General features: G+C 47.3%; 1 protein-coding gene across 1 annotated transcript in view; it reads left to right on the top strand.

Annotated features, from left to right (window-relative positions):
• Positions 1-17,036, top strand: part of LOC138654949 (ras association domain-containing protein 6-like) — a 112,575-nt gene that overhangs the window by 84,258 nt on the left and 11,281 nt on the right. The window contains exon 7 of the mRNA XM_069743535.1: positions 1,312-1,363. Within this exon, the coding sequence (XP_069599636.1) occupies positions 1,312-1,363 (52 nt within the window). The remainder of the gene's footprint in view (positions 1-1,311; positions 1,364-17,036) is intronic.

Here is a 17,036-nt window from a genome sequence, read left to right as displayed (position 1 = left end):
CAGAATGAACAAAAGCCAGCAATTTGTTTTCTTTTTTAATACTGTGTGATAAAAATGATAGCGCATTTTAATTTTTCGGGTCAGCGAGATTTCAGTGCTACCTCATTTATATAATTTTTTTAATGTTTTATTTATTTTTTATAGAAAAAACATTTTTTTTGCATAACTGTATTCTGAGAGCTATAAATTTGTTATTTCTCCGCTGACAGAGCTGTATGGCTGCTTGTTTTTTGTGAGACAAAATTATGTTTTCAGTGGTACCATTTTATTTGCATCACTTTTATTCCATTTTTTTGTGCAGTGTATTGAAAAAGCATAGTTTTTATGCCATTTTTGTTACAATGTTCACTGAAGGGATAAATAGCATGACAGTTTTATAGATTGGGTCATTCCAGACACGGTGATACCAAATATGTGTACTTTTGTTTTACATAAATATATGTATTTATTATTATATTTTTTAAAATGTTTTATTTAACTTCTTTTGTGATTTTTTTTTTTAAGTATTTTTACAATTTTTTTAAAAACATTTTTATTTAGTCCCTCTATGGGACTTTAACGTTACCATGAAAACTGTCACAACACGTACCGAAGACACTCACATGTGAAGAAGGCCTAAAAACTACACCCGCATTGTCGATCAAAAGAAAATAAAAAAACAGCATAATGAAGTAAAGTCTAAAAATAGTACAAATTTAAAAATAAATAAGGCTAAAATTTAAAAAATTCACCATTAGAACCATTTTTACTGGAAAAAAAGGTCCAAAAACAATGATGAATTGAGGCTTTAACTTTATACCACATCTTGGTTGGTTAGCTTTCTTTACAATTTTGTGCCTACATTTTTGTGCAATATGCCACATTTTAGCCACTACCATTTCAAGCCCCACCCATTTCTTGTTAGCCACACCTCTCATCTAGCCACTCCAAAAAAGTTCATAAAGCACAATAAGTACTATGCAAGTGCAAGATGGTTTTGGGTGCAAATTGAGCAAGAAATCTGGTGCAATTTACGTTATAGTAATTTTGCCCTACTGAGTCCAATAACAATTCCACTTGTTTGCAGGGAATGTACCGTATGGTTTTTCTACTCTATTATTTCCAGAATTCAAAGTTTCTGTGTATTTTTTCAACAATAAACTGGGAATTATTAAAAAGACTAGCAAAGAAAGATCAAATTTGAATGCTGTCCGCAACAACCACTTATTAGTGGATTATATTGATTGTGGAAGTCATAAACACTCTATTTTCTAATCTTTTATCAGTTTTATTATCCTTAATATTAATCATAGTAATGTTTTTGCTTGACAGATTGAAACGAACCCAAATGAATTTGCACTGTACATTATTCATGCCTCAGGAGGTGAGTATTTTTCTTTCACCTTACTGATAAAATTTCAATTGGAATAAATAATGTTCAGTGTATATATATATATATATATATATATATTATATACAGTATTGTGTATATATATATATATATATATATATATATATATATATATATATATATACTAGCTGTTTCCAGCCAGCTAATGCTTGGCATGCTCATTGCTATCTAATTAATGCTGCTAGTGATTAAACTAAAGTGAATAATGACAACATTCAATAGCGCTTACGCAGGTGGTAAATTAACTTAAAATGAAGTTAATAACAATAATAATAATTAAAAATCATAATAATACTAATACATTTTATTCACAGTGTAAAATCAAAAGCAAACTTGATTTGTGTGATAATGTGTGGGGACGGAGCCTCGTGTGGTAATGTGTGGGGATGGAGCCTCGTGTGGTAATGTGTGGGGATGGAGCCTCGTGTGGTAACGTGTGGGGATGGAGCCTCGTGTGGTAATGTGGTGTGGGGGGAGGGAATATGTGTGGTGATATGGTGGGGGTGGGAATGTGTGTGGTAATGTGGTGGGGGGCGGGATTATGTGTGGTAATGTGTTGGGGGGTGAAATTATGTGCGGTAATGTGGTGGGGGGTGGGATTATGTGCGGTAATGTGGTGGGGGGTGGGATTATGTGTGGTAATGTGGTGGGGGGCGGGATTATGTGTGGTAATGTGGTGGGGGGGCGGGATTATGTGTGGTAATGTGGTGGGGGGGCAGGATTATGTGTGCTAATGTGGTGGGGGGCGAAATTATGTGTGGTAATGTGGTGGGGGGCGAAATTATGTGTGGTAATGTGGTGGGGGGTGGGATTATGTGTGGTAATGTGGTGGGGGGTGGGATTATGTGCGGTAATGTGGTGGGGGTGGGATTATGTGCGGTAATGTGGTAGGGGGCGGGATTATGTGTGGTAATGTGGTGGGGGGCGGGATTATGTGTGGTAATGTGGTGAGGGGGTGGGATTATGTGTGGTTATATGGAGGGGGGCAGGATTATGTGTGGTAATGTGGTGGGGGGCGGGATTATGTGTGGTAATGTGGTGAGGGGGTGGGATTATGTGTGGTAATATGGAGGGGGGCAGGATTATGTGTGGTAATGTGGTGGGGGCCGGGATTATGTGAGGTAATGTGGTGGGTTTCCGGGATTATGTGTGGTAATGTGGTGGGGGGTGGGATTATGTGTGGTAATGTGGTGGGGGGTGGGATTATGTGTGGTAATGTGAAGGGGGTCAGGATTGTGTGTGGTAATGTGGTGGGGGGCGGGATTGTGTGTGGTAATGTGGTGGGGGACGGGATTGTGTGTGGTAATGTGGTGGGGGGGCGGGATTGTGTGTGGTAATGTGGTGGGGGCGGGATTATGTGTGGTAATGTGGTGGGGGGCGGGATTATGTGTGGTAATGTGGTGGGGCGGGATTATGTGTGGTAGTGTGATGGGGCGGGATTATGTGTGGTAATGTGGTGGGTGGTGGGATTATGTGTGGTAATGTTGTGGGGGCGGGATTATGTGTGGTAATGTGGTGGCGGTGCGCGATTATGTGTGGTAATGTGGTGGGGGATGGGATTATGTATGGTAATGTGGTGGGGGCAGGATTATGTGTGGTAATGTGGTGGGGGGCGGGATTATGTGTGGTAATGTGGTAATGTGGTGGGGGGGTGGGATTATGTGTGGTAATGTGGTGGGGGGCGGGATTATGTGTGGTAGTGTGATGGGGCAGGATTATGTGTGGTAGTGTGATGGGGGGTGGGATTATATGTGGTAATGTGGTGGGTGGCGGGATTATGTGTGGTAATGTGGTGGGTGGCGGGATTATGTGTGGTAATGTGGTGGCGGTGCGCGATTATGTGTGGTAATGTGGTGGGGGGATGGGATTATGTATGGTAATGTGGTGGGGGCAGGATTATGTGTGGTAATGTGGTGGGGGGCGGGATTATGTGTGGTAATGTGGTGGGGGGTGGGATTATGTGTGGTAATGTGGTGGGTTTGTGGGATTATGTGTGGTAATGTGGGGGGCGGGATTATGTGTGGTAATGTGGTGGGTGGGATTATGTGTCTAGTAATGTGGTGGGGGGCGGAATTATGTGTGGTAATGTGGTGGGTTTGCAGGATTATGTGTGGTAATGTGGTGGGGGGTGGGAATGTGTGTAGTAATGTGGTGGGTTTGCAGGATTATGTGTGTTAATGTGGTGGGGGGTGGGATTTTGTGTGGTAATGTGGAGGGGGCAGGATTGTGTGTGGTAATGTGGTGGGGGGCGGGATTGTGTGCGGTAATATGGTGGGGGCGGGATTATGTGTGGTAATGTGGTGGGTTTGCGGGATTATGTGTGGTAATGTGGTGGGGGGTGGGATTATGTGTGGTAATGTGGTGGGGGTGGGATTATGTGTTGTAATGTGGAGGGGCGGGATTGTGTGTGGTAATGTGGTGGGGGGGTGGGATTGTGTGTGGTAATGTGGTGGGGGGCAGGATTGAGTGGTAATGTGCTGGGGGGGCCAGATTATGTGTGGTAATGTGGTGGGGGGCGGGATTATGTGTGGTAGTGAGGTGGGGGGTGGGATTATGTGTGGTAGTGTGATGGGGGCGGGATTATGTGTGGTAATGTGGTGGGTGGCGGGATTATGAGTGGTAATGTGGTGGGTGGCGGGATTATGTGTGGTAATGTGGTGGGTGGCGGGATTATGTGTGGTAATGTGGTGGGGGGATGGGATTATGTATGGTAATGTGGTGGGGGGCCGGATTATGTGTGGTAATGTGGTGGGGGGCGGGATTATGTGTGGTAATGTGGTGGGTGGCGGGATTATGTGTGGTAATGTGGTGGGGGATGGGATTATGTATGGTAATGTGGTGGGGGGCTGGATTATGTGTGGTAATGTGGTGGGGGGCGGGATTATGTGTGGTAATGTGGTGGGGGGTGGGATTATGTGTGGTAATGTGGTGGGTTTGTGGGATTATGTGTGGTAATGTGGGGGGCGGGATTATGTGTGGTAATGTGGTGGGTTTGCGGGATTATGTGTGGTAATGTGGAGGGGGGCGGGATTGTGTGTGGTAATGTGGTGAGGGGCGGGATTGTGTGTGGTAATATGGTGGGGGACGGGATTATGTGTGGTAATGTGGTGGGTTTGCTGGATTATGTGTGGTAATGTGGTGGGGGTGGGATTATGTGTGGTAATGTGGAGGGGGCGGGATTGTGTGTGGTAATGTGGTGGGGGGTGGGATTGTGTGTGGTAATGTGGTGGGGTGGCGGGATTGTGTGTGGTAATGTGGTGGGGGGGCGGGATTGTGTGTGGTAATGTGGTGGGGGGGCAGGATTGTGTGGTAATGTGGTGGGGGGGCCGGATTATGTGTGATAATGTGGTGGGTTTGTGGGATTATGTGTGGTAATGTGGTGGGGGGCAGGATTGTGTGTGATAATGTGGTGGGGGGCAGGATTGTGTGTGGTAATATGGTGGGGGGCAGGATTGTGTGTGGTAATGTGGTGGGTTTGCGGGATTATGTGTGGTAATGTGGTGGGGGTGGGATTATGTGTGGTAATGTGGTGGGGGGCGGGATTATGTGTGTTAATGTGGAGGGGTCGGGATTGTGTGTGGTAATGTGGTGGGGGCAGGACTGTGTGTGGTAATGTGGTGGGGGCAGGATTGTGTGTGGTAATGTGGTTGGGGGCGGGATTGTGTGTGGTAATGTGGTGGGGGGCGGGATTATGTGTGGTAATGTGGTGGGTTTCCGGGATTATGTGTGGTAATGTTGAGGGAGGCGGGATTATGTGTGGTAATGTGGAGGGGGGCGGGATTATGTGTGGTAATGTGGAGGGGGGTGGGATTGTGTGTGGTAATGTGGTGGGGGGCGGGATTGTGTGTGGTAATGTGGTGGGGGGGCAGGATTGTGTGTGGTAATGTGGTGGGGGGGCGGGATTGTGTGTCATAATGTGGTGGGGGGCGGGATTGTGTGGTAATGTGGTGGGGGGCAGGATTGTGTGTGGTAATGTGGTGGGGGGCGGGATTGTGTGTGGTAATGTGGTGGGGGGCGGGATTGTGTGTGGTAATGTGGTGGGGGGCGGGATTGTGTGTGGTAATATGGTGGGGGCGGGATTGTGTGTGGTAATGTGGTGGGGGCGAGATTATGTGTTGTAATGTGGTGGGGGGCAGGATTATGTGTGGTAATGTGGTGGGGGCAGGATTGTGTGTAATAATGGGGTGGGGGTGGGATTATGTGTGGTGATGTGTGGGGTGCGGAGCTACTGTGCAGGGGGCGGGATTAGCGAGTAATCACGATGCCTCTTATATATATAGATATATACACACACATATGTGTGTGTGTGTGAAGGTCCTATGCAACTTTTACAGAAATAAACAACTTTTCGATTCATTGCCATCATGAAACACAAGTGTGATCTATAAACTACCTTATATACTCGAGTATAAGCTGAGATTTTCAGCCCAATTTTTTAGGCTAAAAGTGCCCCTCTCGGCTTATACTCAAGTCATTGTCCCAGGGGGTCGGCGTGGGAGGGGAAGCAGCAGGAGTGGCGGCTGTCACATCATACTCACCCACTCCCGGCATTGTCTCTGCACTGCCATGCTTCTCCAATGGTCTCTGGTGCCTGCAGCTCTTCCTGTGTTCAGCAGTCACGTGGTACCACTCATTAAAGTAATGAAAATGGAAGCGACTCCACTCCCATAGGCGTAGCACATATTCATTACTTTAATGAGCGGTACCATGTGACTACTGAACACGGGAACAAGCTGCCGGCGCGCCCCGGAGACCATAGGAGAAGCAGGGACATACAGAGAGACCACGCCAGGAGGGGGTGAGTGTAACGGGGGAGGGTGAGCCATGCGATATTCACCTGTCCCCGTTCCACTGCCGGGCTCTGTCTTTCGTGTCCTCTGGCTGTGACGTTCAGGTCAGAGGGCACGATGACATGGTTAGTGCGTGCCCTCTGCCTGAACAGTCACTGCAGAGACCCGGAAGATACAGCGGTGGAACAGGGACAGGTGAATATCGCAAGTGCCAGTGTCCTGAGCCAGCGGCGACTCACGCACCTGGCCCCCATAGCGCGCTGGTGTCCCCGCCTTCTCTGGACACCAGCACTCGGCACCCAGCGACGAGAGGTGAGTATGTCTTTTTTTTTTAATCACAGTAGCAGCATAAGGGGGATATTATGCTATGGAGCATCTTATGGGGCCATGAACATTTATGGAGAAGCATATGGGGCATAATATGCTATGGAGCACCGTATGGGGCCATCAACCATTATGGAGAATTATATGGGGCATAATATTCTATGGAGCATCTTATGGGGCCATCAACCTTTGTGCAGCATTATATGGGGCATAATATTCTATGGAGCATCTTATGAGGCCATCATTAACCTTTTATGCTGCATTATATGGGGCATATTTTAATATGGAGCATCTTATGGGGCCCATCATGAACTGTATGGAGCATTATATGGGGCTCTTGATTCAATATGGATATTCAAAAACACTTATCCTACTGATGTCTCAATTAATTTTACTTTTATTGGTATCTATTTTTATTTTTGAAATTTACCAGTAGCTGCTGCATTTCCCACCCTAGGCTTATGCTCAAGTCAAAAAGTTTTCCCAGTTTTTTGTGGAAAAATTAGGGGTCTCGACTAGGGTTGAGCGACTTTCACTTTTTTATGATCGAGTCGGGTTTCGTGAAACCCGACTTTGTCAAAAGTTGAGTTGAGTGAAATCGTCCGATTATCACCAAAAGTCGGGGATCGACCGAAACACGAAACCCAATGCAAGTCAATGGGGAAGCATAGTCGGCAGTGAGTGGAGGCCAGGAAAACACCTACAGTGCCCATTTTAATGGCAAAAACATCCATTCTTGTTACTGAAGCTTGTCAATCTTAATTTACTTTATTATAATAATAGTTAGGCATTAGAAATTGGGGGTCATTTGGCTAAAGTTGTGGGGGGTAGGGCTGGCTCAAGTTTTTTGTGGGCCCAGGAAACGCGGACTACGTCACGGCGGTGGAGCAGGGAGAGGTAAGTATTTCAGCTTTGCAAGTGCTGTGATCCTGATCAAGCAGGGGGGGCCCACTCGTTCGCATTGGCACTGGCACAGGGCCCCTCAAAGTACAGCGGTGTGTTTGCACGGCGGGGGCGCCTCCCACCGGCAGCGACACTTTTGCGTACTATGAGGAGCCCTGTGCCAGTGACGTCGCTAACGAGTATGCCCCCCCACCTGATGAAGGAACCTGCACTTTCATCTGCACCTTCCTCTTTGTCACCATGTAAGGTGGTATAGTATGCGGGAAGGGGAACCTGACTTTCAGCAGGGTCAGATTGTGGCTGTGTAGCATGCAAGGGGAATGTAGTGGTCTGGGTCAATGTACCACAAGACTCATCTAGCACTGGCTGGGCAATGGGCAGGATGAGAAGGAAACACAGATATAGGCCCAAATAATAAAGTGGGCTAAATGCAGTTCAAAATTGGTAACAGGACTAACCAGGCGGCATTGCTTTGTTCAGTGGAGTAGAAAACCCAGGAGCGGCAGACACCGTTAGTAGGGCCCAATCACACTAGTAGGCCAAATGCAGTTTAATATCAAAAATATAGGCCGAAAGCCTGAAGATTGAAGCTCAGGAAAATAACACAGGACAACACCAAGGTGCGACAGACACCATTACTAGGCCCACCCAAACTAGTAGCCCAAATGCAGTTTAATATTTTAATTGTAGGCCGAAAGCCTGAAGATTGAAGCTCAGGAAAACCAAACAGGAGAAAACCCAGGAGCGGCAGGCACCATTACTAGGCCCACCCAAACTAGTAGCCCAAATGCAGTTTAATATTTTAATTGTAGGCCGAAAGCCTGAAGATTGAAGCTCAGGAAAATAACACAGGAGAAAACCCAGGAGCGGCAGACACCGTTACTAGGCCCACCCAAACTAGTAGCCCAAATGCAGTTTAATATTTTAATTGTAGGCCGAAAGCCTGAAGATTGAAGCTCAAGAAAACCAAACAGGAGAAAACCCAGGAGCAGCAGACACCGTTACTAGGCCCACCCAAACTAGTAGCCCAAATGCAGTTTAATATTTTAATTGTAGGCCGAAAGCCTGAAGATTGAAGCTCAGGAAAGTTAACCTGGAGAACTCCTTGGAGAGGCAGAAACCGTTAGTAGGCCCCAACCAAACTAGTAGGCCAAATGCAGTGTTATATTAACAACTACTTAATGAGAGCCTGAAGATTGAAGCTCAGGCAAATAAACCTGGAAAACACCTTGGAGCGGCAGACACCGTTAGTAGGCCCCAACCAAACTAGTAGGCCAACTGCAGTGTTACATTAACAACTACTTAATGAGAGCCTGAAGATTGAAGCTCAGGAAACTTAACCTGGAGAACACCTTGGAGCGGCAGACACCGTTGGTAGGCCCCAACCAAACTAGTATCCCAAATGCAGTTTTAAATTCTAAATACAGGCCGAAAGCCTGAAGATTGAAGCTCAGCTTTTTCAGTGGAGGACAGCGATATTGAGTGGCGCAGACAGACAAAGGTAGTATGTGTTAAATAAAAAAGTTGGCTCTATGCAGTTTTTAAATTGGTTACAGGGGTACACAGGCAGCATTGGTGTGGTCAGCGGAGGACGATTGCAAGGACGGACCGCAGACAGACTTCCTAGGCCTAAAATAAAAAAGCAGGCTCTATTCAGTTTAAATTAGGCTACAGGGGTACACAGGCAGCATTGGTGTGGTCAGCGGAGGACAATTGCAAGGAGGGACCGCAGACAGACTTCCTTGGCCTAAAATAAAAAAGCAGGCTCTATGCAGTTTAAATTAGGCTACCGGGGTACACAGGCAGCATTGGTGTGGTCAGCGGAGGAAGATTGCAAGGAGGGACCGCAGACAGACTTACTAGGCCTAAAATAAAAAAGCAGGCTCTATGCAGTTTAAATTAGGCTACAGGGGTACACAGGCAGCATTGGTGTGGTCAGCGGAGGACGATTGCAAGGAGGGACCGCAGACAGACTTCCTAGGCCTAAAATAAAAAAGCAGGCTCTATGCAGTTTAAATTAGGCTACAGGGGTACACAGGCAGCATTGGTGTGGTCAGCGGAGGACGATTACAAGGAGTGGCGCAGACAGACTTCCTTGGCCTAAAATAAAAAAGCAGGCTCGATGCAGTTTAAATTAGGCTACAGGGGTACACAGGCAGCATTGGTGTGGTCAGCGGAGGACGATTGCACCGAGGGGCAGTTAGTAGGGCCAAAAAAGTAATAGGCAAAATGCAGTTAAAAATAGGTTACAGGAGTACGCAGGCGGCCTAGCTTTGTTCAGTGGAGGACAACTGTAAGGAGTGTCTGACACAGTTAGTAGGCCAAAATAATAAAGTGAGGTTAATGTCTGGCCCAAGAAAAAATTCACAAATAAACAGGTGGCATACCTAGGTACAGGGGTGGGCTCCTCTGCTGACTTGCAGACAGTGGTAGTTGGCGCAAAGTATTAACTGGTGTAAATGTAGGGCTGGTCGTTGCAGTAATGTCGCTCTGCCACTAAGGGGAGTGATGTTACGTCTGATTGCACTAAAGGAGTTCACCTGACCAGGTAACACAGTCACACATTACACTTCACACTCCGGCCACCAGGGGAGCAAAGGGTTCTATGTATTAGGCCACTCCTCACACTCTGGTAAAACTGGGGGTTGGATAGGAAGTTAGAAAAGAAGCTGTCTGGGTTTTGCCCAGGTAACATCCTGTGAGAGAGGGAGTGACTGGGAAGATTCAGGGGGGTCCCTGTCAGGGGTGGGATCCTGACAGTGGCCTAGCGAAAAGGACAGATCATTACGGAGCCGCGCCTGCACCTCATTGCGGCAGCATCTTAAGAAAGGACACCAAGCGAAGGATATTGTGGAGAAGTGAGAAACGAGATCACAGCACAAAGGCGATAGAACCAATAGGAGGCGTCCCCCGAGATCGGCAACATCCTACTGAGGCGCGTAGCAGGCGGCCGGAACACCGAGGAAGTAATAGGCTCTATGCATTACTTCAAACCCATGGCAGGACAGTTAACTTTAGGTTGGCTGTCTCACCTAAATCACATAAGCAGACAACGGAGGCAATTGTGGGAGAGGGGCGTCTCTAGGGTCCCTATAAAATAACACCAGGCCTACCCCGTCATACAGGTGCGTCCTATCCAAACTGGGGGATGGAGAGAGAAAGAACATCAGAAACAGACACGACAGTTGTGAGGACTATCCCGTGGTGCTCAGCAGGGAGTTACTACAACACACAGGCGCTAGTAGGAAGGTTACTGATTTCCACCTGCAAAGGGAACTCTGGATGTGCCTTCGGACCGGCCGGTCTCAGCCAGCCCTGTTAGCAGTGCTCTGGATTGCGGATCCCGAAGCCTTCAGTAAAGAGGTAAAGAGACTGCAACCCTGTGTCCTCGTTATTCATCGCGCCTTGCACCATCACCTTTAATTGGACGCCCCTTAGCAGGGTCACGGACCGGGTCTAGCCACCATGACAACCCCAGGACTGAGACAGAGAGGCCCGCTACCGAGTACCCCGCGGCCCTGCATCTGGGGGCGCTCCATGTGCACCACCACCGTCAGAGACACTTCATTGTACTATGAGGGACCCTGTGCCAGTGCCATCGCCCAAAAGTGGGCACACCCACCTGTTTAGTCAAACGGCACTCACACGGGTGCTTGCGCCAAGTGGTGACCACGGCACTGTGGGGGGAGTCAGCCCATTTAGGGAGGTGTAAAAAATGCCTATGGTCGACATACAGCAGCTGCAAAAGGAGAAATTGGAGCAGTCAGTAAGACGAGTCCAAAAGCAAGACCTTTTTGCAGGAAAGCTAGGTGTCAGCAGGGAAAGGTGGGGCAAAATAATTAGAAATCCATGATTGGTTCATTTTAATGAAGGTTAGATCATCAACATTTTGGGTAGCCAGACGAGTCCTTTTTTCGGTCAGTATTGAACCAGCAGCACTGAATACTCTTTCTGATAGCACACTAGCAGCTGGGCAAGCGAGCTCCTGTAATGCATATTCTGCCAATTCAGGCCAGGTGTCTATTTTAGATGCCCAGTCACCAAAGGGGAATGACGTGTGAGGGAGAACATCGATAAGGGAGGAAAAATAGTAACCATACTGGACAAATGTTGTCTCCTGTCACTTTGAATCGATGCTGCAGTACCTGTCGTGTCTGCGGTCATTGCGAAATCACTCCACAACCTGGTCATAAAACCGCCACTTCTGATTTGTGCCCCTCTAACACCTCTTGCATGTTGCCCCCTGCAGCTCGTGTGAGAACCATCACCGCCGCTGTGTGCTGGGAATGCCTGAACCAAACGGTCTACAAGAGTTGCTTGTTTGGTAGCCAATATTTGCTCAAAGTTCTCATGTGGCATCATATTTTGCAATTTCCCTTTATAGCGTGGATCCAGGAGGCAGGCCAACCATTAATCGTCATCGTCATCGGTCATCATTTTGAGAATGCAGGGGTCCCTTTTTAGGAAACGCAAGGCATAATCAGCCATGTGGGCCAATGTTCCAGATGTCAAATCAATGCTTGTGCAGGCTTGAGGAGCACTTTCTGGCAAATCCACATCACTTGTCTCCCGCAAAAAAACCTGTACCTGACCTTGCAACACTTTCTAATCCCCCCTGAGATGCTTCCTCCTCCCATAAATAATCATCCCCATCTTCCTCCTCCTCCTCTTCGTCCGTAACCTCATCCCCGAGACTTCCCTGAGCGCACAATGGCTGACTGTCATCAAGGCTTCCCTCCTCCTCGGCTGCAGACGCCTGCTCCTTAATGTGCGTCAAACTTTGCATCAGCAGACGCATTAGTGGAATGTTCATGCTTATAATGGCGTCGCCCGCACTGACCAGCCATGTGCATTCCTCAAAACACTGAAGAACTTGACAGAGGTCTTGGAGCTTTGACCACTGCAGAGCAGACAACTCCATATCTGCCATCCAACTGCCTGCCCGTGTATGTGAATCCTCCCACAAATACATGACAGCACGCCTCTGTTTGCACAGCCTCTGAAGCATGTGCAGTGTGGAGTTCCACCTTGTGGCAACGTCGATTATTAGGTGGTGCTGGGGAAGCTTCAACGATCACTGATGGTTCTGCATACGGCTGGAGTGTACGGGCGAACGGCGGATGTGAGAGCAAAGTCGTCGCACCTTGAGGAGCAGGGCTGGTAACCCCGGATAACTTTTCAGGAAGCACTGCACCACCAGGTTCAAGATGTGAGCCAGGCAAGGTATGTGATTCAGTTCTGAAGGGTCTATGGCAGCCATAAAATTCCTCCCGTTATCACTGACTACCTTGCCTGCCTCAAGATGTACACTGCCCAGCCATGACTGAGTTTCTTGCTGCAAGAAGTCGGCCAGAACTTCCGCGGTGTGTCTGTTGTTGCCCAAGCACTTCATTTTCAACACAGCCTGCTGACGCTTACCACTAGCTTTTCCATAATGGGACGCCTCATGTGCAACACTGGCAGCTGCGGATGGAGTGGTCGTGCGACTGCGCTCTGTGGATGAGCTTTCGCTTCAGCTGGAAGAGCAGGAGGAGGAGGAGGAGGAGGGGTGGCAAACGCCTACAGCCAACTGTTTCCTAGACCGTGGGCTAGGCAGAACTGTCCCACTGTGGCTGTCCCCTGTGGACCCTGCATCCACCACATTAACCCAGTGTGCTGTGACGGACACGTAACGTCCCTGAACATGCCTACTGGTCCATGCATCAGTTGTGAGGTGCACCTTTCTACTGACTGATTGCCTCAGTGCATGGAGAATGCGGTCTTTGACATGCTGGTGGAGGGCTGGGATGGCTTTTCTCGAAAAGAAGTGTCGACTGGGTAGCTCCTTGTTGTGAATTCTGTTGTCAAGCTCCCTCCTGTGGTCGTGAATGGTACTTCGGCGAGTTCCGTCTATGGGCTCCCTCTGGTGGCTATGAGTGAAGCTGCGGCTTCTGAGGTTCCTTACACAGGTGACGTGGTTTATCCTTTGGTTGGCTGTTCTATTTAACTTCTCTCAGATCGTTACTCTAGGCCAGCTGTCAATGTTTTTGCATTCGTTCAGTTCGCTCCTGGATCTCTCTGGTGACCTGCCTTCTCCTGCAGAAGCTAAGTTCCTTATAGTCTTATTTTGTTCTCTGTTTTCTTGTCCAGCTGGTTTTCATTATTTTGTCTTGCTAGCTGGAAGCTCTGGGATGCAGAGTGGCCCCTCCGCACCGTGAGTCGGTGCGGAGGTCTTTTTTTGCACACTCTGCGTGGTCTTTGTAGGTTTTTGTGCTGATCGCAAAGTTACCTTTCCTATCCTCTGTCTATTTAGTTAGTCTGGCCTCCCTTTGCTGAACCTGTTTCATTTCTGCGTTTGTGACTTTCATCTTTACTCACAGTCTATATATGTGGGGGGCTTCCTTTACCTTTGGGGAATTTCTCTGAGGCAAGGTAGGCTTTATTTTCCTTCTCTAGGGCTAGATAGCCCTTAGGCTGTGACGAGGCGCCTAGGTCTGGTCAGGAGCGCTCCACGGCTATTTCTAGTGTGTGTGATAGGATTAGGGCTTGCGGTCAGCAGAGTTCCCACATCCCAGAGTTCGTCCTGTATGTGGTTTAACTATCAGGTCATTCCGGGTGCTCCTAACCACCAGGTCATAACAGCTCATAGCGTGGTACTGCGTAGGCCATCAAGGCTTTGAAAGCTTCGCTTTCAACCAAGCGGTAGGGCATCATCTCTAACGATATAAGTCTAGCAATGTGGGCGTTCAAACCCTGTGTACGCGAATGAGAGGGTGACTACTTTCTTTTCCTAATGAGAGTCTCTTGGAGGGTGAGCTGGACTGGCGAGGTGCATTTGGTGGGACTTGCGGTGGTGGTGGTGGTGGACGACATGGCGGATTGAGAGAGGGTTGGTGATGGTATTCTCGATGTAGGCCTACATGCTGTGTTTCCTACCAATAAACTTGTGATTCCCTGACTGCTTTGCCCTAGCGACGACACCTCCACATTTGTTGCTGTTGGAAGGAATGTAGCGTTGCTGACTAGCTTCATTATGAGCGGGTGCAACAACGTTACGGGACATTTGGTAGCTAGTCTAGGCTTGCAAGTGCATGGTGGTTAAATGTCGACGCATTCAAGTTGTATTTAAACTTTTGACATTCTGACCTCTGCTAAATGTCCTTGAGCATTTCTTACAGATCACTTTGCACTGATCATTCGGATCTTGGTTAAAAAATTGTCAGAAAAAAAAAAAAAAAAAGAGCATGAACCGCACATCCCAAAATCATTATTATCCGTTAGGGCGATAGGACCCACTACGAGGTTTGCCGTGAAGGGGCAGTGGGCTTCATACAGTCTGATCAGAATGTTAAACTGAAAACCTCATATTCAGTTATATTAATTTTTGCCTAGCGGCTTTAGATCAACGTATGATTTTGGGATGTGCGGTTCATGCTCTTTTTTTTTTTTTTTCTTTTTTAAAAAATTGCCAGACTGCACTCTTCCTACTATTGAATACCTTTTCAGGCATTGCACGCTGTGCTACTTTAACCAGATGGCCAGGCTGTCCGAAAAATTGTTTTGGTTTTGCCAAACTTTTTGGCCAGAGACGGGCCTGCCAGATGAATGCAAATGTGATGTAGATGGCTGCTGCCGATCCTCCTCCTCCTCCGCTTCTGAGCTACTGCCAGCGGCACCCTCTTCCCCCAATGGCTGCCAATCTGGGTTAACAACTGGGTCATCTATCACCTCCTCTTCAATCTCATGTTCAGCTATCTCTGTGTCACCGTGTAAGGTGCTATAACGTTCGGGAATGGGCACCATCGTCTCATCAGGGTCAGTTTCTGGCTCAGTACACTGTGAGGGCAATGTAGTGATGTGAGTCGATGGAACAGCATGACAATCTAGCTGTGGCTGTGCATCAGTGCACTCCATGTCCGAATCATCTTCTAGTGGGCTGTTAACTATTTCCCTTTCTAACCCAGGCACGGTATGTGTAAAGAGCTCCATGGAGTAAACTGTTGTGTCGCCTGACGCATCCTTCACTGTTGTTTTGGGGGAAGGACACAAGGAATCAACTTGTTCCAGACCGGGAGCATCCACCGACGACTGGCTACTTTTCAATTTTGAACTATCCGAAGAGGAGGCGAAAGAGCTAGAGGCAGAGTCAGCAAGGAAAGCCAAAACTTTTTCCTGCTGCTCCGGCTTTAACAGCGGTTTTCCTACTCCCAGAAAAGGTAACGTTCGAGGCCTTGTGTAGCTGGACGATGAGGCTGGCTCAACAACTCGAGACTTAGGTGCTATTTTGATTTTCCCTCTACCACCCGATGCTCCACCAGCACCACCACCACCACCATCAGCATTACCAGATGGCAATGACCACCCACGGCCACGACCTCTTCCACCAGCCTTCCTCATTCTTGGGAAAATGTAACCAAACTAACAACCATTATATGGTACTGAAAAACAAGGTAGAAGGTGTATGTTAACTTGTTGTGAATATAAATCTCCTTTTTATGTGTGGGTGAGTGCTGAATAAATCAGGCCCACTGTATGACAGTATAGTTTCTGTGGCACAAAATGACTGACAGAGATACCACAGACACGACTGGCACAGATGCACAGATTTGGCAATATTATTCTCCCTTTATTTTTATTTTTTTTATATGGGAGACTAGTGAATAAATCAGGCCCAATGTATGACAGTATAGTTTCTGTGGCTGAAAATGACTGACAGAGATACCACAGACAGGACTGGCACAGATGCACAGATTTGGCAATATTATTCTCCCTTTATTTTTATTTTTTGGGGGGAGACTAGTGAATAAATCAGGCCCACTATATTACAGTATAGTTTCTGTGGCACAAAATGACTGACAGAGATACCACAGACAGGACTGGCACAGATGCACAGATTTGGCAATATTATTCTCCCTTTATTTTTATTTTTTTGGGGGAGACTAGTGAATAAATCAGGCCCACTATATTACAGTATAGTTTCTGTGGCACAAAATGACTGACAGAGATACCACAGACACGACTGGCACAGATGCACAGATTTGGCAATGTTATTCTCCCTTTATTTTTTTTTTATATGGGAGACTAGTGAATAATTCAGGCCCACTGTATAACAGTGTAGTTTCTGTGGCACAAAATGACTGACAGAGATACCACAGACCCGACTGGTACAGATCCACAGATTTGGCAATATTATTCTCCCTTTATTTTTATTTTTTATATGGGAGACTAGTGAATAAATCAGGCCCAATGCATGACAGTATAGTTCCTGTGGCTGAAAATGACTGACAGAGATACCACAGACAGGACTGGCGCAGATGCACTGATTGGCAATATTAATCTCCCTTTTCAGGTGTGGGACAGTGCAGAAAAATACGGGCCCACTGTTTTACACTACACAGTTTCAGGGGCAGAAAGTGGCTGGAAGATATATAAAAATAAAATAAAAGGGACTGTACTACAATTACTATCTCCCTACATTAATCTCTGAAAAGTATGGCAGGCAGCAATAAAAAGGACTGCTGCACACAAAAAGTGAGGACAAACAAACGAGATAGCTGTGCAGAAAGGAAGGAGCAACAGGATTTGTGCTTTTAAAAAAGCAGTTGGTTTGCACAGCGGCGTACAAACAGCAATGCAGGGAGCCTTCTAGG

This window comes from Ranitomeya imitator, chromosome 1 (assembly GCF_032444005.1).
Source record: "Ranitomeya imitator isolate aRanImi1 chromosome 1, aRanImi1.pri, whole genome shotgun sequence".
NCBI lineage: Eukaryota > Metazoa > Chordata > Amphibia > Anura > Dendrobatidae > Ranitomeya > Ranitomeya imitator.
The sequence above is the reverse complement of the archived record's forward strand: the minus strand, read 5'-3'. Positions and strand labels throughout refer to the sequence as shown.